General features: G+C 41.7%; 1 protein-coding gene across 1 annotated transcript in view; it reads right to left on the reverse strand.

Moving 5' to 3' along the window:
• Znrf3 (zinc and ring finger 3) overlaps positions 1-24,192 on the reverse strand; it is a 146,715-nt gene that overhangs the window by 34,464 nt on the left and 88,059 nt on the right. Inside the window, 1 exon segment of the mRNA XM_032917090.1 lies at positions 19,272-19,397. Within this exon segment, the coding sequence (XP_032772981.1) occupies positions 19,272-19,397 (126 nt within the window).

The following is a 24,192-nucleotide window of genomic DNA, read 5'->3' on the forward strand; positions in this document are numbered from 1 at the left end:
CTGGTGGCAGCTGGCCATAGAGACAAGACAGCAATTCCCCATTTGTAAGAGGTTGGCCACAAAACAGTGACAGCCAGCCTAGGGCACCTCCTGTGTATTTCCTTCTCATTCTTCATGTCCAAAAGTGAACATCTTCTAACACACAGAAATATTGGGAGCTGGGCCTGGACGCAACAATTCTTCTCTGTTCTGGAATTCTTAGGATAACATTAAATTGATAAATATATTTGTTTAACTTTCTAGGTTCTAAAAAAAAAGCAAAACCAAACAAACAAAAGAAAACAACTATGCAAATGTTGTTTTTAAAAAAGGAAAAAGGGGGCAAAAAAAAAAACCAAAACAAAAACAAAAAAACAAGACACCAAAGCACAGGCAACAGGAAAAAATAGACAAATTAGACTTCCTTAAGATTAAAAACATTTGTGAATCAAAGGATACTATCAACAGAATGAAAAGTCAGTCCAAAGAACGAGAGAAAATATTGCAAATTGTAAACTAGATAAGAGATTAATACCAAGAATATATAAAGAATCCCTAAAACTCAACCACAAAACCCAACCAATCTAACTTCAAAACAGGCAAAAGATTTTAATTGTTCTCCAAAGAGAATGGAAAATGGACAAAAAGTATGCAAAAGGTTTCTCAGCATCATTGATCATTAAGAAAATGCAAATCAAAGCTACCATGAACTACCAGTCCATAGCAATTAAAGTGAACATTATTTGCCTGTGTATATGTGTATGCACATGGTAACAGGATGTATAAAATAAACTTTTGTACATTTCTGGTGGGAAAGTAAAATGGTGTAGCTTTTTTGGAAAGCAGTATACTGATTCCTCAACAAGTTAACCATGAGTGACCATGTGGTTCAGCAATTTCACATTAAGGTACAGTGTATGCTCCCAGGGAGTCAAAGCAGGGTCTCTCAAAGAGATATTAATGTGCTCTTATTCATGGGTGTGTCATTTATATTCACTCAAAGATAAAAAAGTAACCCAAGGATTAAGCAACAGAAGAACGGACAAAGTGTGACAAGTACAACAGCACACGTACTATTCAATCACAAAAAGCAAAAAGTTCTGATACATGGTACAATATGGATGACCTTGAAGCCATGATACTGGTGAAAGAACCAGTCATAAGAGGACAACTATTTTATTGGCACATTTATATAAAATGCCAAGCACAGGCGAATCCAGAGAGATGAAGAGTTGGTGCTTAATGAGTATGGAGTTTTAGTTAGGAAGGAAAGAATGTTTGAGATAGCTGCTGCCGTTATGTGCTAAAACAATGTAAACTTATGTCATATCTCAGAACTATATACTCCAGAAGTTAAAATAGTAAATCTCATGTTATCTATAGTTAATCTATCATCATCTACCTAGTCATCTAGTCACGCATGCTCTCACGCATGCACGTATCCACTCCCACATACTTTTTTTTAGAGGGCACAGTTCTGATGTCTAAAAATATGGCTATACATACCAGGCAAATGCTTTCTACTAAGTTACAACCCAACTCCTTAAAAGCAATCTCAATTGAAGAAAGGGGGATGGTGGTACGCACCTCTAATTCCAGGCAGTCAGGTGGATCTCCTTTGAGTTTGAAGCCACCCTGGTCTACATAGCAAGGTATAGGATAGCTAGGGCTATACAGAGAAAGACCTTGTTTCAAAAGTAAACAAAACCAAAAGAGATTGAGGAGAAGGGTGGGGAGAAAAAAATGGGCTGAGAGAATTAACAGGGGGGCACATCCTTATTTTGTTTTATGTTGACCGGCAAGTCCTACCAAGTACTACTTTGGTTCCTGTAAAAAACAATAAAACTTGCTTTAAGTTTTAAGGTTTTAAATTTACTCTAAATAAATATTAAAAATATTTATTTAGTATATATGTATATGTACATGAGTGTATGCATGTATACCACATGTATACCACATGTGTGTAGTGGCCTACAGGCTGGGTGTACTGTAACTGGAGTTGCAGGCAGTTGTTGAGCCATCATGTGTATGCCTGGAACCCCCGGAACGACATTAAGTAATCTTACTGCCGAGTCTTTTATTCACTCCTCTTTCTCCTGAGCGCCACAGAACTGCATCTATAAGCAATGCGATAGAAGTATCTAGGAATAGGCAAGATTTTTTCCTTTCTTTTTTTTTTTTTTCTTTTTCTTTTTCTTTTGAGACTAGGTTTCTCTGTGTAGCCCTGGCTGCCCTGGAACTTTTGGCTAGCCTCAAACTCAGCGATCCACCTGCCTCTGCCTCCCCTCCCCCAATGCTAGGATTAAAGGTGTGTACTACCACTGCCCAGATTAAGCAAGCTATTTCCAGTAGGAAGCACAGCCTCCTTTTCCTTCAGCTTCTCTTCCCTCCCCTCTGCCTTCTGTTCCTTTTCTGCACTCATATGCAACTTTTCCTTATTCAGGGGATCTTCTTCTGCCCCTAAGAGCTCCAGGCTCAGTTGAGTGCTTCTGGAATACACCAAATGTTATTTATACTACAGCTGACCCACTCTTGGAATTTTCTCCCTCTTTTCCTTACCCAAACATATGCCTTCTTGAAAACCATTCCCTCTGTGAATCCATCCCTGCTGATACTCTACCAGTCCAGAAAAACTTCCAGGAAAAAGTGCTTCCCAAGATGAAGGAGCTCATGGAGACCCTCACCCATGGCCAACTGCGAATCTGGGAGTGTCTCTAGAGTACTTGGACAGTTATAATGGGTGATTTTTACTATCTCTGACACATCTATACCTTAAATTACAAACTCTAGCTCCAAAGCTGTGGATAGTCTTGGGTAACAAAAAGGATCAGTGGTTCCCTAGATTACAGCCACATAGTTTGGATAGGCAAGAGAACTAAACTGAGGAGTCCACTAAAATTGATGATGTTCTACTTTTGTAACCAGCTAAGCTACCAACAAGGACACAATCATTAGTGGCATGGAGTGAAAAAAAAACATCAAAAGCATACTCTCTTCCTGCAGGGACCAAAGACTGAGGCCACCTATGCCTCTCATCACAAAGAATATGAAGAGTCACTCAACCTTAAAGTTAGAAGGGCTTGCTGGGCATGCCTTTAATCCAGAAGATGGGAGGAAGAATCAGGCAAATCTCTGAGTTGAGGCCACCTTGGTCTACAGAGTGAGTTCCAGTATAGCCAGAACTATAGTAAACCCTCTCTCAAAATAAACACACACAAACAAAAACCAAAAACAACCACCACCACCGCAACAATCCCCCCCCCCCAAAAGTCAGAAGGGCTTAGGGTGGGAAGAAACAAAACCATATATCTATACTACATAGAATGAATCTGTCTGTCTGTCTGTCTGTCTGTCTATCTACCTACCTACCTACCTATCACTCTCTTTAGGTTACATACTCGATACCTAAGAAAGCCTAAGATTAGACAAAGCATCTGGGAGAATTGGCTCAGAACATGTAACATACAAATCCATCATGAGGACTCCACAACTGTAACCCAGTGCTGCAGCATTCAAAGCTGTGGTCAGACAGACTTTGAATTGACAAGGTCTCCAACTCCAATGATTAAGAACACAGTTGGGAACACACACTCTGCCCACCAAATGGTTAGGATGGCATTTTTGAACATTCAGTCTTCTTATCTTTTTGCTTACCAAATTTGGTATGGGCAGGTAAGAAAAAAGGAAAAGGGATACATTGTTAGGAAACTATAATCTACATTAAAAAAACCTAGTAGTTTTTAAAAATATAGTTCTTTAAGATGTTTCTTTCTCTTATTAGCCTCTGAAATGTTTAAGCACTAATAAGGTATTTGTTTTCTAGAAAAGTTTCTACTCTGCAAACTGGAAGGGCAGAGATAGAAGAGTGGTCCCTGTTTGCCAAAACATGGCCATTGTTAGGTAATCCTGGTACTTAATCCCCGTACTCACTGAAAAAAACCTAACACCATTGCCTTCCAGTAGGAATCATGTTGCCTGTAACAGGGGCCATATTCTCCATTTTATTTCCCATAGTATTCCAAGGACAGCAGCTTAGGGTTCCAATAGCATGTTCCAACAGAGCAGCACAGAGTGAGCTGTTCTAAGAAGCCACCCCTAAATGACGTTTGTTCCACAGGTAGTGAACATAGATTTTTGGGGAAGAAAAATTTATCACCCTCACATTTCCAAGTTTTAGAACCCTTCCAAGATGTTTTAAGTAGAAACTACAGTTAACTCCATCAAAGTGAATTCTCTTGTAGTAATGTAAAGAGTATCTGTGACCTGGGAACTAAATTCCTATCACTACAGGGAAACCTACAGGGCAGGAAAGAGGTATTCTGAAGGCTGACAAGAAATCAGGAAAGCAACACCAGGATGAAAGCTCAAATAAAGAATTTCAACCCCTGGAAAAGTTGGCCCACATGTCCTCTGCTATATGGTAAGCTCAGACAGACACCAAGCTGCTAGCTCTCAGAGCTAGGGTTCAGGCTTGGCATCTAAATCAAGAGTTTTACTCCAGTCTCAACTTGGAAATCGCAACTTCCAAATCTCTAAGCTATAAGTTCTTCCTATTTTCTTTCGGCTGGAGGAGCCTGTTCCCTGCATACTGAAACACAGGAAGGAAAGCAACTGTTAAACCTGGAAATCTGGCTCTGGAAGAGTGAGCAGGCAGCGCTCCATCAGCCTGTCTCCAGGGACAGCAAAGAGCCATCTTTCAACTTCATTCTCTGCTCGCCCCAAAAAAAGACAGGAGTCTGGCCAAGGATGTCTAACATTAGTCTCCCATTCCCACATCTTCCCCAACCCATCATTTTCTTTCCCCCTTGCCCACCCAGAAGACTGCTACCTCTTACAAGGACCTAAGACTTTGCACTCTCCTTCAGTTTCTCTGATTTCCTAAACAAAGAGATGCAGGGAAAATACCACTCTACAGACTATAAACATCTATAAGAGGGCTCACTAAGGACTGGGAGCACGTCCTAGTGCTGTGAGGTAGCCTTCCTTGGCAAAGGCTAGGTCTTCCTCCTGGCAGGCGGGTCAGAGGCCTGGCAGAGGAGCCTCTCATTGTGCACTCCCTAGGGCAGGCAGCAGGGAGTCTGGGAGGAGAAAGGATCCCTTTGAAGCACATGGCGTTAAGAGCTTCCCAGTGACCATGGAAACAGGCACAGTGGGTTCCCAGCCTGAGAACCAGGGAGAGCCAGCCTGGATTCAAACACAAAACATACACAGGGCACACAAGATCTAAAAAGCAAGGGGCCAAGGCTAAGGGTATGTAGCCTGGCTGGCAGGAACTGAGAGGCTCCCTGTTAGGAAAATCCAGCCTACGATGCTGTGCAGGTTTGATGGGAAGCGGGGACATCCTTTTCATTCCCAAGGCTTTCTTCTCACTAGTTGCTGCCCTGTGGGTTGTACTCAGTACCTCACAGGTCAATATAGTCGGACCTTTAGCTGGCCTCTGGCAGCCAGGCCTGGGTCTAGCAGGAGGTGAGCAAAGGAATGTCACTGCAGCCGCACCCCACCCCTCCTCCCTTGGGATGAGGCCCCTGCCAAGGTGATCTGGTGAAGCCACTGGGGGAGGGCGAGAAAGAGACAGCTTTCATGTCTGTCTTTCCCTCAGAAGAGACACAAAGCACAGCAAGACAGGACTAGCAGGCCAGAACTCCCTACCTCTGAGATGGATAGCTGGAGGCATTCGGGGAGTGGGTAGCCCCCTAGATTGGTACCTGGTGCCCTGATCTTGGAGCCCTAGAGACCAGCAGCCCTGTACATGGTGCTTCTGGATTCCCTTTCACAGCTGTCTGCCTCTTCCTGGGATGAAGTTACACTGAAGTCTCCATGTTATCTGAGAGTCTTTGTGACGTTTTAGGCTTAATTTTGCCAGGGTTCCAACTTAAAAGAGGGAGAGAAAATAGGCTGGCTTTTCTTTTTTCCCCCCAGCAAGATGAGAAAACAATGTGGTTAGAGTGTGTTAAAGAGGAAAGATCCCTGCTTACAGATAGAGTATCTCTGTCTTGTACTAGAGGGAATCAAAATCAAATAAATCTGGCTCAGCACCAGATCAGGGAAGGTGCCAGAAAAAGGCACAAGTCCACTTTAGCCACTGCCTGCTGGATGAGCAGGGCCGACTTCTTTAGACCAGCTTCTCTTAGGGAAGGCAGTGTTTGGACAGGCCTGCAATTTGAGAAGCCAGTTAGGTGCATTCTCCCTTTCTTACCTTTGTTGGGCTGCCAAAATATTTACCTGACTTCTTAACTCTAAATCTCTGAAACACACCTGGATTGCAGAAAACAGGCAATTTTCTTATTTTTTTCTAACTCATGTAAGACAGTCCAATTTAAGCAAAAATAACAATATCATGAGGAGGTCAGGAAGAAAGGAAGGCTGGTAAGAGATGTCACTTTGCACAATTCAGTCACTTCTTAAGAGGCTGGTAGGTAGCCTGGACTCGTCTGTACATAGTTGTGGATGGGGTGGGTGGTAGTTGCAAGGGCTCCATGAATAACCAACAGATTTTCAGGTGAGCCTTTGGCAAATCAAATGGATTTTATTGGCTTTTAGGAAGAGTCCATTTCTATGCCAAGTAAAGTATGTGTGGCAGTCAACTACATTGATTATCATCACCATCATCATTAACATTATTACATTAACCATTGTATAAAAGCTGACTGCCTTGTAACATCAGATTGGGGACCATGTCCCAAGGAGAAAGGAGGAATGCTGCAACCACAAAGGCTGAATGTACTTTAGAGAATTTCAGATGATAGGGAAGACCCCAAATCAGCTGAAAAACAAAATAAAACTGGGGAGGGGGTGTGTGGTCTTCTGAAGTTTTGGTCTAGCAGAAGAGGAACTGTGTGCCCACCTCTCTTACCATGTGTGTCTGTCTATCAGTCCATTTGCCAAGGCTGAGTGGCCTATAGCCAGGCTTCCATATAGGCTGGTTCTCAATGAAGCCATTTCACTGAGATGGGAAGATCTCAACGAAAAGGTCTCTGCACTGCCTGTTGGTACTCGTCTTAGGCTCTCCAGAATTCCAACTAATGATCCTACCTGCCCTTTTAGCTCTCGGGCCTCAAACCCTCATGAGAAGAACCCGGCCTTCAGTTAGAGAGATTATCTACAGTGTGTTGTTCATCAGCAAACCTTTGAGAGAAAAACTACTTAGAAAACATTTTGATCTTGAACATTCTAAAATGGAACTTTTAAAAACTGTTCTCTTTAAAAAAGGCACTAAAAGCACAGCAGTGTGGGAGGCTGACTGACAGGTGTCACTAGCCAACATCCTTTCCTTGGCAGCACTTCTGTTACCTTTATTTAGGCAGACAGTCCTCTCTTCTCTTATTACAAATGATGGAATGTACTTTTAAGCCCATGGAAATAAGGTCTGAAGGTTGACCAGCAGGGGCATCCACAGTCATGAAGACTTTCTGGGATTCTAGGAAGTATTTTCCAGAACTATCATGAGCCTAAAAAAATGAGTCTCCCAGATGGTGCCTCTCTCATCTTTCCATATTCATAAGCATGCTATTCTGTCATGTCTAGGGACCTGTCACCCTCCCACTACTGGATACTGTGGTCAAGTGGCCCAGGTGGAATCAAGAAATCCTAAATAGCAGATTAGGACAGGGTGATACAGATAGATCAAATGCTTGCTGGCTTCTCTACTAACGTAAAAACTTTAGGAGAGAGGAAAGAAACTCTTCAGCAGGAATTCCAGAAGGCCTTCAAACATGTCTATAATAAAATACCACAGAATTAACTATTAGATCTCATCAAAATAATGATTACTGAGACAGAAGACCAAAATACAAACATCCAAAGAAGTGGTGACTTAGATTTTATCAAAATGAAATAGTTTTGTACTGCAAAGAACTTCATCAAGAAAGTGACATGACAAGAAAGCCTATGAAGCAGGAAAAAGTATTTGCTAATGATTCTAATACAGTAGCACACACCTTAACTTCCTAGCACTCCAGAGGCAGGTACAAGCAGATCTCTGTGAGTTCAAGGCCAGTGTGGTCAACATAGCTAATTCTAGGCTAGCCAGAAGTATGTTGTAAAGCTCTGTCTCAAACAACAACAACAACAACAACAACAACAACAACAAACCCAAACCCAAAACAAAACATATTACCAGAAGCATAGGAAAAGATGTTCAACATAGCAAGCCACTGAAACACCGAAATCACAGACCTCACCAGTGGTGGGGATTATACCCTGACTTCTTTGTAGTAGTAGGGATTAAACCTAAGAACTTTTGCACACTAAGCAAGTTCCATGTGCTACCATTTAAAAAGTTTGGCAGTTCCTAAAAACATATGAAAAACAAATTGCGCGTGTGTGTGTGTGTGTGTGTGTGTGTGTGTGTGTGTGTGTGTGTGTGTGTGTGAAAACTTGTACGAAAACTAGGTGTGGTGGAGCACATCTTTAATCTCAGCACTCGGGAGATAGAGGCAGACCAGCCTGGTCTACAGAGTGATTTCTAGGACAACTAGGGTTAATAGAAAAAACCCTATCTTGGAAAACAAAACAAAATAAAACTAAACAAAAACCATATCAAACCAAGCCACAAACTGCTAGAAAATGTTCACAGTAGCAATGTTCTTAACCATAGGAGCAACTGAGAATTCCATACACTGGAATGTTACCCAGGAATGACAAGAGGGAGATCTGGGCGGAGGCTAGGAGGTTGTTAAGAACACTTGCTGCTCTTGGGAAGGACCTGGGTTTGGTTTCCCAGCACCCACAGGCATATACCCATCCATAACTCCAGTTCCTGGGGATCTGGTACCCTCTTTTGGTCTACATGGGCACCACACACATGGTGCATATACTTACATACAGACAAAATACTCACATACATAAAAATAAAATAAACATAAAAACATTTTTAAATGGGGAAAAGAGAAAGTACTGATACATGGATGAAGGGAGAATATTTTTCTAACTAAAAGAAACCATACAAAGTATCACATATGATAATTTAACTTATAAGAAATACCTACGACAGGTAAACTCACAGACAGAAAATGAATCAGTGGTTGCTTTGGAATAGAGGGGAATCTGTTGAGATAAAAGATAAGAGATTTGTTTTCAAAGTGATGAAACTGTATCTGATAAAGAAATTAGATTCGAGCAATAAAAAGACAATATTCTAAAGCTACTTTTTAGAAAGGGTTGAACAATTGTGTGTCTATACTAAAACCCACATATGTGTTTTGAAAGTAAGCTTCTGTATAGTTTCATATGAGTACAATTTGATCAATATTTTCTGTATTGTTTCTCAGTAGTACACAACCATAAACATTCCTGAACAGGAGCAGGCAGTTCTGGTAGTAAACAATCTTGGTCAATGTGAACTGAAATAAGGTTTGGGGTTGGTTTTAACCACTGTATTTTTTTTTTTTTCAAAATTTAAAAAAAAAAAAATCCCTTACATCCTAACCCTGGGGTGGAATAAAACTTGCGTGTGGTAGCCAGGGATAAAACTCAGATGCTTGAGTACCAGCACAGTATGTATGAATTGTTGGACTTCACTGCTTGTCACAGCGTAAAGCCAGATACAGTGACTGCCTGCCTGTAACACCAGCATTTGGGAGGTGGAGGCAGGGAGACGATTAGTCAGAGGTTACCCTTAGTTATGCCCTGAAGCCAGCCTGGCATATGTGACATCCTATATTTTTTACAAAACAAGTCTCCTCCCCTAGGGGAAAAAACCCAAACCCATTAAATACAGAAACGATGACAAGGAGCAGAGGTTCTGAAAGCAACTCCCCATGCTGTCACTCTGGTGCAGACATGTGGCTTGTTAGATGGTAGATGAGGATTCATCGAGATTCCTTGTTCTAGGGGAAAAAAGAATAACCAGGTACCTACTTTATCAATTCTTTTAAATGTGCTTACAAACATAGTTAACTTAGCTCTAGAAATGAGTGCTTTCTTTTCATTTTTGGCAGTTTTCTAAGTTCTCCAGCTTTTAAAATTATGTGTATATATTTATGTCTGAGTACAGGGGTCCCAAGAGTCCAGAAGAGGGTTTTGGGGATTGAATTCATGTACTCAGTAAAAGCCATATATGCTCTTAACTGCTGAACTAGTACTCCATTCCCCAAAAAATAATGATTTAAACAAAAAAAAAAAAAAAAAAAAAAAATCACAATAGCATAACATTATGTCAAAAAGACATCATCCAGATTTGATAATAAATATATAACCCTAAGTCCTATAATTTATTATTTTAGTATATATGAATTTTAATATATTATAGATTATAACATACTATTATTTTTACTGCATTTATTTACTAGGTGCATGTGGGGGTACATATGTACCAGGGTCATCATATTGAGGTCAAAGGACAATTTGTCAGAGTCAGTTCTTTCCTACCATGTGGGTTCTGGGGGTTGAACCCAGTCTTGATGGCAAGTGTCCCAGGCTGCTAAGCTATCTAAGTGGTGCAATATAGATAGATAGATGATAGATAGATAGATAGATAGATAGATAGATAGATAGATAGGCTGGAAATGACTGAAAAAATGTGAGAAAATTTTCCAGATTTTATACCCATTTCTGATATTACACATTTCTATAACAAGGTAATTTTTAAGTGACTTAAAGATAGAATATATTGAAATTAGAAGCAACCATAGAAATAAGAGCCACACAGACATTTTAAAATTCTGTACATCCAACAAACAAACGACGACTAAAAGGGCCAATCACAAAACATCCTGGAGAAACAGGATAGTGTGGAGTGGATATATAATTTGTAATATATTATATGTAATGTGTGTGTGTGTTTGTGCATGAATGTAAACAAAACCTCAAAAAATACCCTAAAGCAAGAGGTGTATGTGGCTCAGCATTAGAAAGACTGCCTGATGTGTAAAGTCCTGGGTTCCAGCCTCATCCCTGAAAATAACAACATATTTTTATTTTTTAATATCCATGCATAAAAAATGAGTTATAGCTCAGAAGGAAAATGTTAGGTCCAAAGCAGCCCTCTACTCCCATGGCAGTGCTGGTGACAATGTCCTAAACAGAAGAACTTTGGCTGGTAAACAGGATTATTACTAGGTAAACAGAAGCTAAAGGTGGGTTTCTGTTTACTAGGAGCCTCCCTTACTTTGCCCTCAAAGGTCAACTACCCCAGGTAAGGGCATCTAGTTCCTGGTCAGTCCCAGCTGCTGGTCAGTTCAAAAATCCTCCATCTTGTTGACTGGCTGACTGTCATAAAAAATCCATTTGTTTTTCCACTATTTTTTTTTTCCTATCTGCTTCTTGAGAGTAGCAGTTCCAACCGAATAAACCTTTCTACCCCTGGAGTGGTCCAGTTAGGTGGTTTCGTTCTGTCCTCACTTAGAGAAAGAAACATTTAACAAAAAAGGAAATTAAACTAGAAAGTTTAATATTTAGTGATAATGTATGATAATCAAATATATGCAATTGGGAATAACGACGTTTAATCTTAAAATTAGTAAAAGAAACATTAAGAGGGAAAGCTAGATGCTCACTGGGTAAATGTGCTTGCACAAAGCCGGGGACCTGAGCTTGACCCCAGTACCAACATGGTGTGAGGGAAAACCGACTCGGGCAAGCACTGTTTCTGACATCTGTGCCATGGTAGCGTGTATCTGCACATGTGCACCATCACCAGGGCTACATAATAAAGACCCTGTCTCAAAGAAGAGAGAAAGAGAGGGAGAGAAGGAGGGAGGGAGGGAGGGAGGGAGGGAGGGAGGGAGAGAGAGAGAGGGAGAGAATGAGAATGAAATGAGAATCAAACAAGTCATTTCTATCAACTATAAAACTTGTGTTTGGGGGGCTGGAGAGATGGCTCGGTGGTTAAGAGCACTGACTGCTCTTCCAGAGGTCCTGAGTTCAAATCCCAGCAACCACATGGTGGCTCACAACCATCTGTAATGGAATCCAATACCCCTTTGTACTGTGTTTGGAGAGACAGTGTACTCACATACATAAAATAAAATTAAAAAAAAACTTAAAAAACAAAACAAAACAAAAACTTGTGTTTGGGACAAAGAATTAAAATCTTTTTTATCTCCCCAACAAATACGACTTTCATGCAAATGTTTTAATCCTCTCTACCCTAAAAAGCCTTTCTTTATGCAAAGGCCACAGCTCAATTCTAGAAATTTGATGGCCTGGAGCAGTGACCCTTTTCTCTTTGGTGGTCCCTTTCCTCCTCCTTCATTTCCTCTGTGCCAATTCTTTTCAGCCTAGCCAATTGAATAAACTTGTAGGGTTGGACCCCGCCAATGGGGTAAGGACACAGTCACTTAAGTTAGAACCCACTGCAGAGGCAGGTGGTTCTCTGTGAATTCCAGGCCAGCCAGGTCTACAGAGTGAGTTCAAGGACAGCCAGGGCTACACTCTGTCTTGAAAAACCAAACAAAAACCAATTTACTTTCTGTATCTGTATTTGCTCTTCTGAGTACATTCTCTTAATCAGAAATAGAGTTTGCCCTATCCAGACACACTGATTGGAGTAGTAGTCCCTTTCTTTGTAACCAGTGGTGTTTGTCTTTAATCCCAGAATTATAGATCGCTGAGTTTTCAAGGCCAGCTTGGTCTACAAAGTGAGTTCCTGGGCTGCTGTGAGGTTTGCCTTTCTTTCTGAGACCAGATTCAGGTCTGTCTACTCCTTTTTCTTCTCATCTGTGTTTTCCTTTGGAAGTCAGAGACTATTTCCCCACTCTGATACTCTGGGTTTCATTACTCATTCTCTAAATCCCCCATCCTGACATGTGGCTGCTTGTCAATCATGTGGCCTAACTCTATGCTGGCTTAACTCTTTATTTCTCTTCTTTAGGAAGCTGCTATGATTTACAGCTTTCCTGCCTTCGGTTTTTCTTTAAAATTTAAAATTGTCCTCACACTTCCACTTGAGTCTATTGTTAAATTCTTTTAATATTGAGACTAATAATTCTAAGATGGGACCCAGATTTCCTTAGTATTGTCTGAAAACCACAAAGAAACAACTTAAAAATTTTGGGAAACATATTTAGTGGCCTGTTTGGGGATATTAGAGAAGCTTTTCTGGTCCAAGGACACAACATGAGCTTAGTTAAGAGACCCAGATGACACCTCTGTTGAAGCCAGGTACAAGTGGTGACCACCACTCTGTAGCCATTGGCAATGCTGAGTGAGAAGAAGGAGACTCCGGAAACTAACAAATCAAAAGTGGCAGTACAGAGAGGCTTCCTCCAACCGAGCTTCACACACCGAGTAAACAGGCTCCAAAAGCCCAAGTATGAGGTAGGAGGGTACTGTGTGACAACTCTAAAAAGTCACTAACAAACTGCAGCTAACGCTTGTCTCTGACTCTAGCTCCAGTGGACCTAATGCCCTCTTCTGGCCTCCATGGCATTCACCATGCACATGATACACAGACATACGCTCAGGCAAACACTTACACACATGGAATAAAAATACAGCTTAAAAAAAAAACCAAACAAACCACAAAGCCCAAGAAGTTAAAAACAAAACAAAACAAAACAAGCAAACAAAACCTGAGATTTCAAGTGACATTTAAAAAAAGAGAGAAGGTGTTGGGGGTGGAGAGATGGCTCAGTGGTTAAGAGCACTGACTGCTCTTCTAGAAGACCTGAGTTCAATTCCCAGCAACCACTTGGTGGCTTACAACCATCTGTCATGGATCTCATAGCCTCTTTTGTCATGTAGGCATACATGCAAATAGAGCACTCACATACATAAATACATTTTTAAAAGGAGAAACCTGATTGTTTACAAATGAATCTCTTGTTCACAGATGACAAAGCTGAAAGCTTTTGGTCTTTAAACAGTAATCCAAATTTTTGTTTTTTGAAAAAAATCAATAGTTGGGAGATGGCTCAGTGGGAAAGTACAGAAGACACCAAAAAATGTTCTCTGACATTACACACACACACACACACACACACACACACACACACACACACACAGACAGAGGTGGGGCTGGAATGAAGACAACAGGTTCTTTGAGTGATCCACTTTTCACTAAGAACATGGGTAAACTTGTGAAAAACTAGAGCCACAGGTTCATACAGAGGAGAGTAAGCTAAGTTCCTTAATTAGTCAAGGAACAGCACAAGCTTTTCAGGATGACTGAAATGTGTTTATAGTTTTATCATTTAAATATTTTTTACAGGAACAACATACTGTATTAAATATGCAAAGTCTCGGATTGGGATTTAGCTCAGTGGTAGAGCGCTTGCCTAGGGAAGCGCAAGGCCCTGGGTTCAGTCCCCAGCTCAAAAAAAGAACAACAACAACAACAAAAAAAAAAAAAAAAAAAAAAAAAAAAGGCAAAGTCTCATCTACATGGGCTTGATTACAAAATTTCTTAAATGAAAAATGTATATTATTATATTTATTCATTTGGGGTACGTGGGGAGAGTGGGGTTGGGCGTGTGTGTGTGTGTGTGTGTGTGTGTGTGTGTGTGTGTGTGTGTCCTTTTTTCTCTCTAAGCTGTTTTTTTGCCAGTGTTTTATCACAGCAACAAAAGGAAACTAAAGTGGTGAGATTTTCTTTGCAATGACATTTCTGAGACTCTGATCTGGAAAAGGGGGCAAGCTTCGCACAGGGTACAGTTCTCTATCAACCTTCACCCTTGGCTTCTCTGTAGTTCCCCAGAAGGGTCAGTTTTTAGAGCAGCTATTCTGCTCATGGTACAGCAGGTTTCTTCCCTGTCACTCTGTGGACTCCTGGTCTCTGCACTGTCTGTCTGTGTGTGAAAACTGCCAGGACAGAGACAAACATAACTCCTCAACGAGCTCCCTTGGCTAAAAACGGTCGATGCGTGGGCCTACACAGTCCCCTAAGACTACAGCAAAAGGGTACCTCATATTCTCTGTCCAGCCTGGATGCTACTGCCAAAGGCAATTATAGTGTCATTCTATTAGAATCCCTCAATAGTACCCTTGAGATCAAATTTCCTCAGCACGTCCGCTTTCTTCCTCAGCAACTTTCCACACCTCTAAAGAAGCCCTGTTCCCTTTGCTTTGCTCTGCTCTTCCCCATCTCCTGCTTTCACAGTCCATTTTGGCTGGCATCCCTTCAGTCACCATGACCATATCTATGTACTGATTTCTGTTATGCAAACACACATGACCCAAGAGTCTTCTCTCAACAGACCCACTTCAAGGGAACTGGGATAAACTGAGAATATCGCCATTAGTTTGTGACAGTATTCCTGCCCTAGCAACGACAGCGGCCTGCTTAGGGATAGCAGCTCAGCACTACTGCAGCCCTACCCCTTTCTGAAGAACGTATCTTCTTCCTACTCTCACCCATGACAAGGTAAGACAGGCTTAGGTTCATTGTTTTCAGCCCCATAACACAACCACTTAGCCTAAAAGAGTGCTTGGTTTGAGATGAGCATTCCTTTTCCTGGAATCTTCCTCAAAATCAGGAATATGGAGGTTGTATCTCCTGAGTAGGTAGGGGCAGGAAGATAAAACAGGTCTACAAAGAGATCTGGGGAGGGGACTGCTGATGTGGTGAGGAGTGGCAGTATCAAATGTAGGTTCTATGACGCAGTTCAACCTTCAGAGCAAATGCGAAACCCATGGGAGAGTTGTGATTCTACCATGTAGAAGCAACAGTCCTGAGCACACCCAGGCGATACGGAAAGCAGTTGGTGTTTATTATCTAGAGAAGACTGACCGAGACAAGAGGAGACAAGAATCCAACACTGGTGAAGCACAGAACAGCTATAGGGTCTTATGAGCGGTATGAGCTCAGATTGTGCAGAGAACCTTACGAGAACTCAGTTTCCTCACCATAATATGGGAGTGTGGGAAAGTTGTCAGTGTGATAGGCAAAGGCAACTACAGCCCCCAACAGGCAGTGTTCAGCATGGGCGCACGAGCCAGGCTCTCAGCTAAGTGCTCTGCTAACACCTCCAGCCAGCAGAGGCAGTGCTTCACAGAGGAACAAGGAACCAACAACTAAAGTTGCCTTTAGTTGCCTAAAGGTCACTCAGGCAAGGCATTCTAACATAAAGTCCTCTAAGTATCTTTATACTAACTTCCCCATATCATCTTCTGAAGCAGGACACAGGCAGGTCCAGGCCTGCTGGATTTACTGTATTTCAAAATGCTAGCACAGAATTGGTCTATCTGGGGTTTGGGGTTCATCCAGCCTGGAATTTCAGAATTCAATCCAAGTGAATTCTGCAAGAAACTCTAGCACATCATGAGTCTCTGTGAATCTGAAGGGTCATAATAGCCAAATTAAGATTAACCCTTTAAATCCTTTGCAGCCCTGTAAGATTCTTAATAAACACTATTAAACAGAAGGGATTACTATTAAACAGAAGGGATTACAGACTCTTGCACTGTGGGAATGATTTAAGACTCAAAGTAAGCTGTCCCCAAATGTCACTTCTACTGTTTTACTGTCATAGGGTTAAGTTCTGTAATGAGGGTTTTAGGGAAGAGCCTAACCTCGATCTAGAAGCTCAGAATTTCGGACAAGCAAGGCCAAGAGCATCATCTTTACACTCAATAAAAGAGAGACCGCTGCAGAGGTCTGCCTGGGCCTGGCCTGAAGTGCGGTCTGCGGGCATCCTGGCCCACTTCTTCCCTGTCGTAAGAGTCCATCCTTACCCCGACTTCTACTTACCTAGTTTATTTTGTCAGTACCTTTACAGAATCAAAAAAACTTAAAAGGACGTGATTATAAATTATTTTTCTCTTATGAGGTTTAAAGTGTTGAACTCAAAAAATCCTCGGTAATACACCAAGGTGACAAATTTATGTCTTTTGCTTTTAAAATAAAATTTGATTTGGACTCAAGAGAGGCATTTATGTTCTTTAAAATCTTAGGGGTTTCGGCTCATGGTTTTCTGTAGGCTGGCAGGGGAGAGTAGGAGGGCTTGTGTCTAGCCCTCCTGGTTCCGCACAGGCTTTCTTGGTCCAACATACATTCCCAGCAGCAGTTCATCCACTTCCACCTGCACACTGGGCTGGCTGTGTTCATTTCTTTACTTCAGTGCTAGCGATGGACCCTAGGCCTCACCTGCTAGGCAGGAGCTGTCACAAGCTACATTCCTAGCCCATTTCCTTTGTCTCTGTGCCTCTCCTTGCCAATCAATCCTTGCTATAGCCACTGAAAGTCTGAAATGGAAGGAAAATTTCTCTGTCTGCAGGGAATGGGCATGCTGAGCTGCTGGGGGAGTTGCTGTGCCTTCCCCACCAGGCTCTTCTGTTTCTACTCCTGGGAACCCAGGAAAGTAGAAGACAGAGTTGGCAAAGTCAATGAAATTAAAGTTGTGAACAGGAAGAAGGAGGAGGAAGAAAGGGGGAGGAAGAAAAGAAGGAAGATGAGTTTTCTGACTCATCATACCTCCTCTACTGACCTACATTTAAAGCAAACGGGAAACCATTTTACTTTGTCTGGCCCAGGCATCTTTACTAATGACTTTACTCAGGTGCCAATCCTTAAGACAGGCAACCACAGCAAACATACGCTGCCTTGTGCCACACCCAGGCTCAGCCTTCTCCCCAGAAATACGCTGCTCTTAGGCAGGCGGGGCCACACACTAAGCTTGTAGGCCCCCACAACCAAAACTATTTCCTGATGAGTAAACACAAGAAGTGCTCAGTAAATTCAATACGTAGCTAAGGTTTCCATTCCCCTGGCTTTCAGACCATATGAAACTCACCAAGTAAACCACAGTGTAGCTGGTTCATCACTAAAGCAGCAAAGAACAGTAAGGGTTAAACTGTAGGACCCTGTTCCCACCCATTCACAGACACGGATGGATCCCCGCTGGGCCCTGGGTTGATGGTGAGGATCAATAAGCTGAGCATAAAGTAGCAGCAGCTTAAGCACAGAGGCAAACATAATCATTGAAGCAGACACCTACAAGGAGAGCACTGTTCCTATCCTTTGAATGTAGCTGGCATTTCTCCTGGGAAAACACTAAAGTACTCTAAAGAGGGTTACTGCTCGCCTAACCATCATTAAGCCACCATGGTCAACTGTGAAAATGATGAAGTATCAATGCTGAGCCACCTCAAACACCTTCATTCAACTTAGTGAACTATAAACCAAACTGGCCATAATTCCTGTCAGGGTCTCTCCCCCAATGAAAGGGCAGGAAAACTTGACAAGAATCATGCAGTTTCTTAAAACGCATAAGAGACATAAAAACCACAAACAGATTAGGCTCATGAGGATCTCTGGGACTGAAGACCTTTCAGGAGTGGTTGACAGAAGATTCTCTAGGTTTGTGACAGTTCTCTGTACCAACATCACCTGTTCTCTTGCCTGGATATCCAAGAAAACCTCAGCTCCCAGGAACACAATGCAGTTGTCTTCCATAGTACACAGAACTGTAGCTTTGGGGACCATAAAATGTGCACACTGTAAGACTATCTTAGGGGAACTATTTTTCTCCCAACCAAAAATTCAAATTACTTTCACAAAACCCTTCCCTTTAACAAAATGATCCACTTTAAAACAGATTATGACTTACCAGTTTGAGAGTTTCAGATGGATGGATTTCTGAAGTGAATTTATTTCTATCTTATACTACAGTTAGAAATTATATTAACCCCTAGAAGCTAAAAAGCATGTTTTGTTTGCTAGTGCTTCTAAATGGTGTGCCAACAGCCAATAGTGACACGAGGCACCTAGTCACTTGGGAGGTAAGTTCCAATGCAGGACCATAATTGCTGTCTGCTATTCTGAAACCAAGGAGACCCTAAATTGCAAGAGTTTTTCCTTAACATAGTTGACAGCAAAAATTACTGGACTTGAACTCCTCTGCAGGTAAAGCAGCTGTAGGCTGAGAGAAGGCTGTTTGGGCTTTGGTTATCACACTCGATGTGATATCTATAGGGTTTGCTACACATATATGAACATGTGAGATTACTGAAGATGGCCCCAGGTTCCCAGGGTTACTTACAGAAAATATATACATCATAATAATACTTCCTGAAGGCCCCCAAATCTCAGGCCTAAAACATCTGGTCCCAAAGGTGTAAAGTACTGTATTATGGGTTTCTAATATCAAACCATTTCACGGGTAAGAAGTTGAGACTCCCAGGGAAAGCAACTTGCCCAAGGCCATATAGTAGGCAGGGGTACAGCAGACTCTGAGGCCGGGGCCTCCTAGTGGGCCAGAGCTCACCAGTTCCATATGATGTCTGCTCACGCAGCTTCAGGAGTGCTATGCTAGCTAGCATGGCTCTTCTTTAGAACCTGCTATTGAAACTCAGGAAAATGCTTAAGTGGAAAACACCAACCACAATGGCAGTGACACAGAAGGCCTGGTGCTTACCTTGCCCAGGACAGTGAGACATGGTTTGGGGTCCAATTCTGGCTGTTCGAGCTTCACCACTCCTACCCAGCCATACTCGTACAAGTCCTCTTCGTCATTGTTATTACATAGGCCTAGTGGGTGCATCTAAAAGACAAAATGGCACGAAAATATCAACAGGCTAGCCACAGACTGATCTGACCCACTTCATGCATTTCTTATTACATATGAAGCAAAAGCCACTTTGAAACTTCAGACTTTATGGCACGGAATAGTTTTTCAATCCAATGATTATTTCAATTCATTACAGTGAGCTGAGCATTGAAGAGAACACAATAAAACCCCTAAAAATAGATATTTTATAGGGGTGGAGAAACGACTCAACAGTTAAGAGCACTGACTACTCTTCCAGAAGACCCGGGTTCAATTCCAAGCATGCACATGATGGCTCACAACTGTCTATGACTCCAGTTCTAAAGGATCTGATGCCCTCTTCTGACCTCCATAAGCCCTGCATATGCTGCTATATAGATACATTCAAACATAACATCCATACTCATAAAATAAAATTTAGTGAAAATATATTGTATGTTCGTGTGTATGCACATTTATGTAGGTACATGGAGCCCAGGGGTTGATGTCAGATGATGGAGTCTTTAAATGAACCTGGGCTTTCTAATCCAACTAAAATGGTTGGCTACTCAGTCTCAGAGATCCTTCTGATTCTGTCTGCTCAGTGCTGGGATTTCAGGTGTACACCACTGTGCTTGGTTTTTACATGGTGCTGGGGATTGAATTTAAGGCCTCATGTTCTTCCAGCAACAGACTTAGCCATGATTTCAGCCTCTATAAATATACATTATGGCTGCTTTTTCTCTGCCTTCAAAATAATAGTTATCCAAGGTGGAGGTCACCTGATAAGAGGGAGAGAAAGCATCTTATATAAATGCCGATATAAATTACTATGAAATATTATAAATCTAACACTAAGCAATTGTCAAAAAAACAAACAAACCCTCCCCCCCCAAATCAAAAACTAAACAGGATAATATCCTATTTGACTTCTAGGTATTAAGGTCACATTAACTTATGCATGAGGGCCTAGAGACACATTCAAGACTTTGTGAGAGAACTGGAAATGTGGCAAATCGTCAATATAATTAGCAGGCTATTTTAAGATTACAAATGGTTACTGGGAAATAGATGACATTCTTTGAAGTTTTTTCAAAATCTGTAACATATGACAGGATAGACACTAGGTAGAGGAGCATCAGCTTATTTTCTCTTCTAGAAGCTTGAAAACCACAGAAATCTCAAGGTCTATGTTTAGAGTTCTAGCACTGACTTGTATCAGGCTATTCTGTAGCAATTTCCCCATAGGTTCTTTAAGATTCAGGAACTTCTAAAGGGAAGCTCATTAAAACTCAGAAGTTCTAGGGCTGGAGAGTTGGCTCGGTGGTTAGGTTAACTGTTGCTCTTATAGAGGACTAGGATTTAATTCCCAGTATCCACACGACAGCACACAATCATCTTTGACACCAGCTCCTGAGAGCAACTTCTTCTTCTGGCCTCTATGGTATGCACATAGTATACATACATGCAAGCAAAACATATGTAGACATAAAATAAAAATAGATCTTTCAAATAAAAGATCATCAAATTCAGGAAGTACACTTTAGAGTCTCTGGAGTCTCATGAGACTGACTAGATACACTAGGCGTCTCCCTCTCTAAGCTTATGTGAGTCACAAATACTACCAAGGACACAGGGACCAGCTATGTCGCCTAGCACAATAGATCCATCGAGCTGACCCTAAGAGTCCCAGACTAGTTAAGTGGCCTGTCAGGGATACCCTCTGACCTTGTGAGTTATCTACAAGTCAAGAAGTGTGTTCCAAGATTCCAGCTTTTGTCAGCCATGATCCATGTTAGGGTGGGTTTTGGTAATGTAGCTGTCTTTAAAATTATTCCTGCTCCTGTACATAACTCCTAATCTATACTCCTGTAAGTGACCCCCAAAACAGTGAATGGTTTGTCAATGTGTACCTAGGTGGCATCTGTACTTTGATCTGTCCTTGATTCTCTATCTGGGACGAGCAGACATTTGTTTAAGACTCTCCAAGGATTGGTGTCATACAACATAGTTCCAGAGCCCAAGAACAATGTGGAAAGAGGAAATTCTCATAGATAACTTACTGAGTTATAAGCATAGCACTGTATGCTAAATCTCCCCTCCCCCCTTAATATTTGCTGGTTTATTTTTAGGTGTATGAGTGGTTTGCTAGCGTGTACACCTGTGCACCAGGTACAGAGGAGGGAGTCAGAACCCCTACAACTGGACTTACAGATGATTTTAAGTCACTATGTGGGTTCTGGGAATTGAACTCTAGTCCCCCAGAAGAGCATCCATACTTTTAACTGCAGTTCCATATCTCCAGCCCAATGTGCTAAACTCTTTTAAGTTGAAAGACATCTTTAGATTTGTATTAAGAACCTCCTAGGGCCAGGAGTAGTGGCATGTGACTTTAATCCCAGCACTTGGGAGTTCCAGGACAGCCAGGGCTGCATAGTGAGACCCTGTCTTGGGAAACGAAACAAAACAAAAGAACCTTCTAGATGCCACTATAGAAGGGTAACAGATCCAAAGCCATCGATATCCTAACCCTCATACATTTTGCCTTCCACAGTAAGAATTTACCACACACAGTAAGACACTCTAGCATACATAACTAAGCATGATGAGACAGAGGTTTCCTGGATTCTCCAGGTAGGCCGGTGTATCAGATTAGTATTGTTCTAAGCTAGTAGACCAGTAGTAACTTAGAGCAGAAAATAGAAATCTAATGCATATTATTCCTTAATTGTTTTACAGGTGAAACAATTAAGTCCAAGGTAAATGACCTTGTTTTCCAAGATAACATGGGAAGTAAGCAGTATACCCAACCCAATAGATTCTGTTGGGTGACTTTCCCCTCTACTCACTTGCTCTGTGCCTCTTCACTTGACAACTGATTATCTGAGAGAAAAAAGACTGAAAGAGAAAATCTTCAGGAAAAAAATATTTCTAGTTTTGAATTTGTTGTAGTCAAGGACAAAGTGTTATTTAATGCAGGCAGCAAAAGGAGTGAAGATATGGAGAGTGGGGCATGAGTCTATGAAGCTGCAGGGCCTCAAAGTAACTGAAGGAACAATAAGACTAGCCATTCCAAATTAGGGAAGATGGAGGAGGAAGAATGAAACTAGACTGATCAGTAGTAAAAAGTCACAGTCTACAACAAGATGGAGGACTTAAAAGTTAGAGCAGAGCTTAGAGATCACGGTAGTATCGGAATACCAGGCAGTAAGTGGCACACAGAGGACAAGAAGCATTGAAGCAAATAGGTGCCCACCTTCCATGCAGTGCTGTGCTCGGTCCCCAGAGATGGCAGTGACAGGACAGCCTAGAGATTCTTGGGATCTGAATTCCATGCAACAGTGTGGGACTGCAGGATCCCCAAAGCAAGTGAGAGGTCTGGGAGATAAAGGGGCTGTCAGCAGCTAGCTGTCTTTGTAGCTAGTGAACACCTACCCCCTGGGAATTCCAAGACAAAAGATGTGGCTTATTTCTCATAAGCCACAAGTTTCAGAGTTTTACTGTAAGACCAACAAGGGTTGTGCAGTGAGGTAGACAGTATAACCTTTCCTGGAATGTTGTAGGTATTAAATGAGGAGTAGCCTAAAATGCCAAGACCTCCCACAACAAAAGACAATGAACAAGGGTCACCAAATTGTACCAAAAGTTCAGTCACCTATGACCTTCAGGAAAAGGTGAGATCAACTCAGCCCAGCTTCAGTTTCCAAAGTCTTAGGTCAAATCATTACGAAAGCAACAGCACATGTGACCCTGTATATTTCATGGAATTTCTGATCATGTGGCTTGGAGCATTCCAAACAGACAACTACACCTATGGGGTTTAGTCAGTGAGAGAGCAGCTTTGGAGGAACAGGGTCTCATGCAGAGCTGAGTCTTTTTCAGAACTTCACTGAAGAGAGGTCAGCAGATATGGCCTAACAGGTATAAGTCCATTCATGTAAGAGTTAAAGAGGCAAATAAAGAGACTGAAGCAGACTAGTGATTATCCTGGGCTTGGAAATGATAAGAAGCAACAGTTTTGTACATATAATTTCTTCTTGAGGGAACCTCATAGTAGTAACAGTTGTATAACAGAATGTACCCCCCCACACACACACAGTCACACACGATTTAAAATCGGTGGCTCTCTATGTAGCTTTGGCTGTCCTGAGCACACTATGTAGATCAGGTGGCCTGGAATTCAGAAAGATCTGCCTGCCTCTGCTGTGATTAAAGGCAAGCACCACCATGCCTGACATTAAATGTTTTGAAATGGTACGTTTTAACCAAGCAATTGTTTACTCAGAAAGGATTTGATGTAGGTCTACTGCTGGTCTTGGTGAGTGTAGGGCAATGTGGTTTAAATCCTTCTAGAACATAAGCCCATTATAGAGGTCCTTCAGAAATCATGTCCTGGCCCCACCAAAAAAACAAACAAACAAACAAACAAACAAACAAAAATAAAAAAAAACAAAAAAAAAAACAAACCAGTGTAACACTCAGAAATTCAGCATCTACATTTGTAAAATGAAACTCTACAGAAGTTGTGTGTGTGTGTGTGTGTGTGTGTGTGTGTGTGTGTGTGTGTGTGTGTGTGTGTGTGTGTACATGGCCTGGGGATCACTCAAGCATGGTAGCCAAGTGTGTTACCACTGAGCTATAATCCCAATTCTTTAAAACAAATTATTTAATTAATTTATTTATAAGTTTGGGACAGTCTCATTGAGTTTCCCAGACTGGCCTTGAACTATCCTCATCTTCTAAATATGTAAGACTTCAGGGACATGCCACCATACCCAGCTATTATAAATGGGGATGAGGTGGGTTTAAC

The sequence above is a fragment of the Rattus rattus genome, chromosome 11 (genome assembly GCF_011064425.1).
Source record: "Rattus rattus isolate New Zealand chromosome 11, Rrattus_CSIRO_v1, whole genome shotgun sequence".
NCBI classification, from domain to species: domain Eukaryota; kingdom Metazoa; phylum Chordata; class Mammalia; order Rodentia; family Muridae; genus Rattus; species Rattus rattus.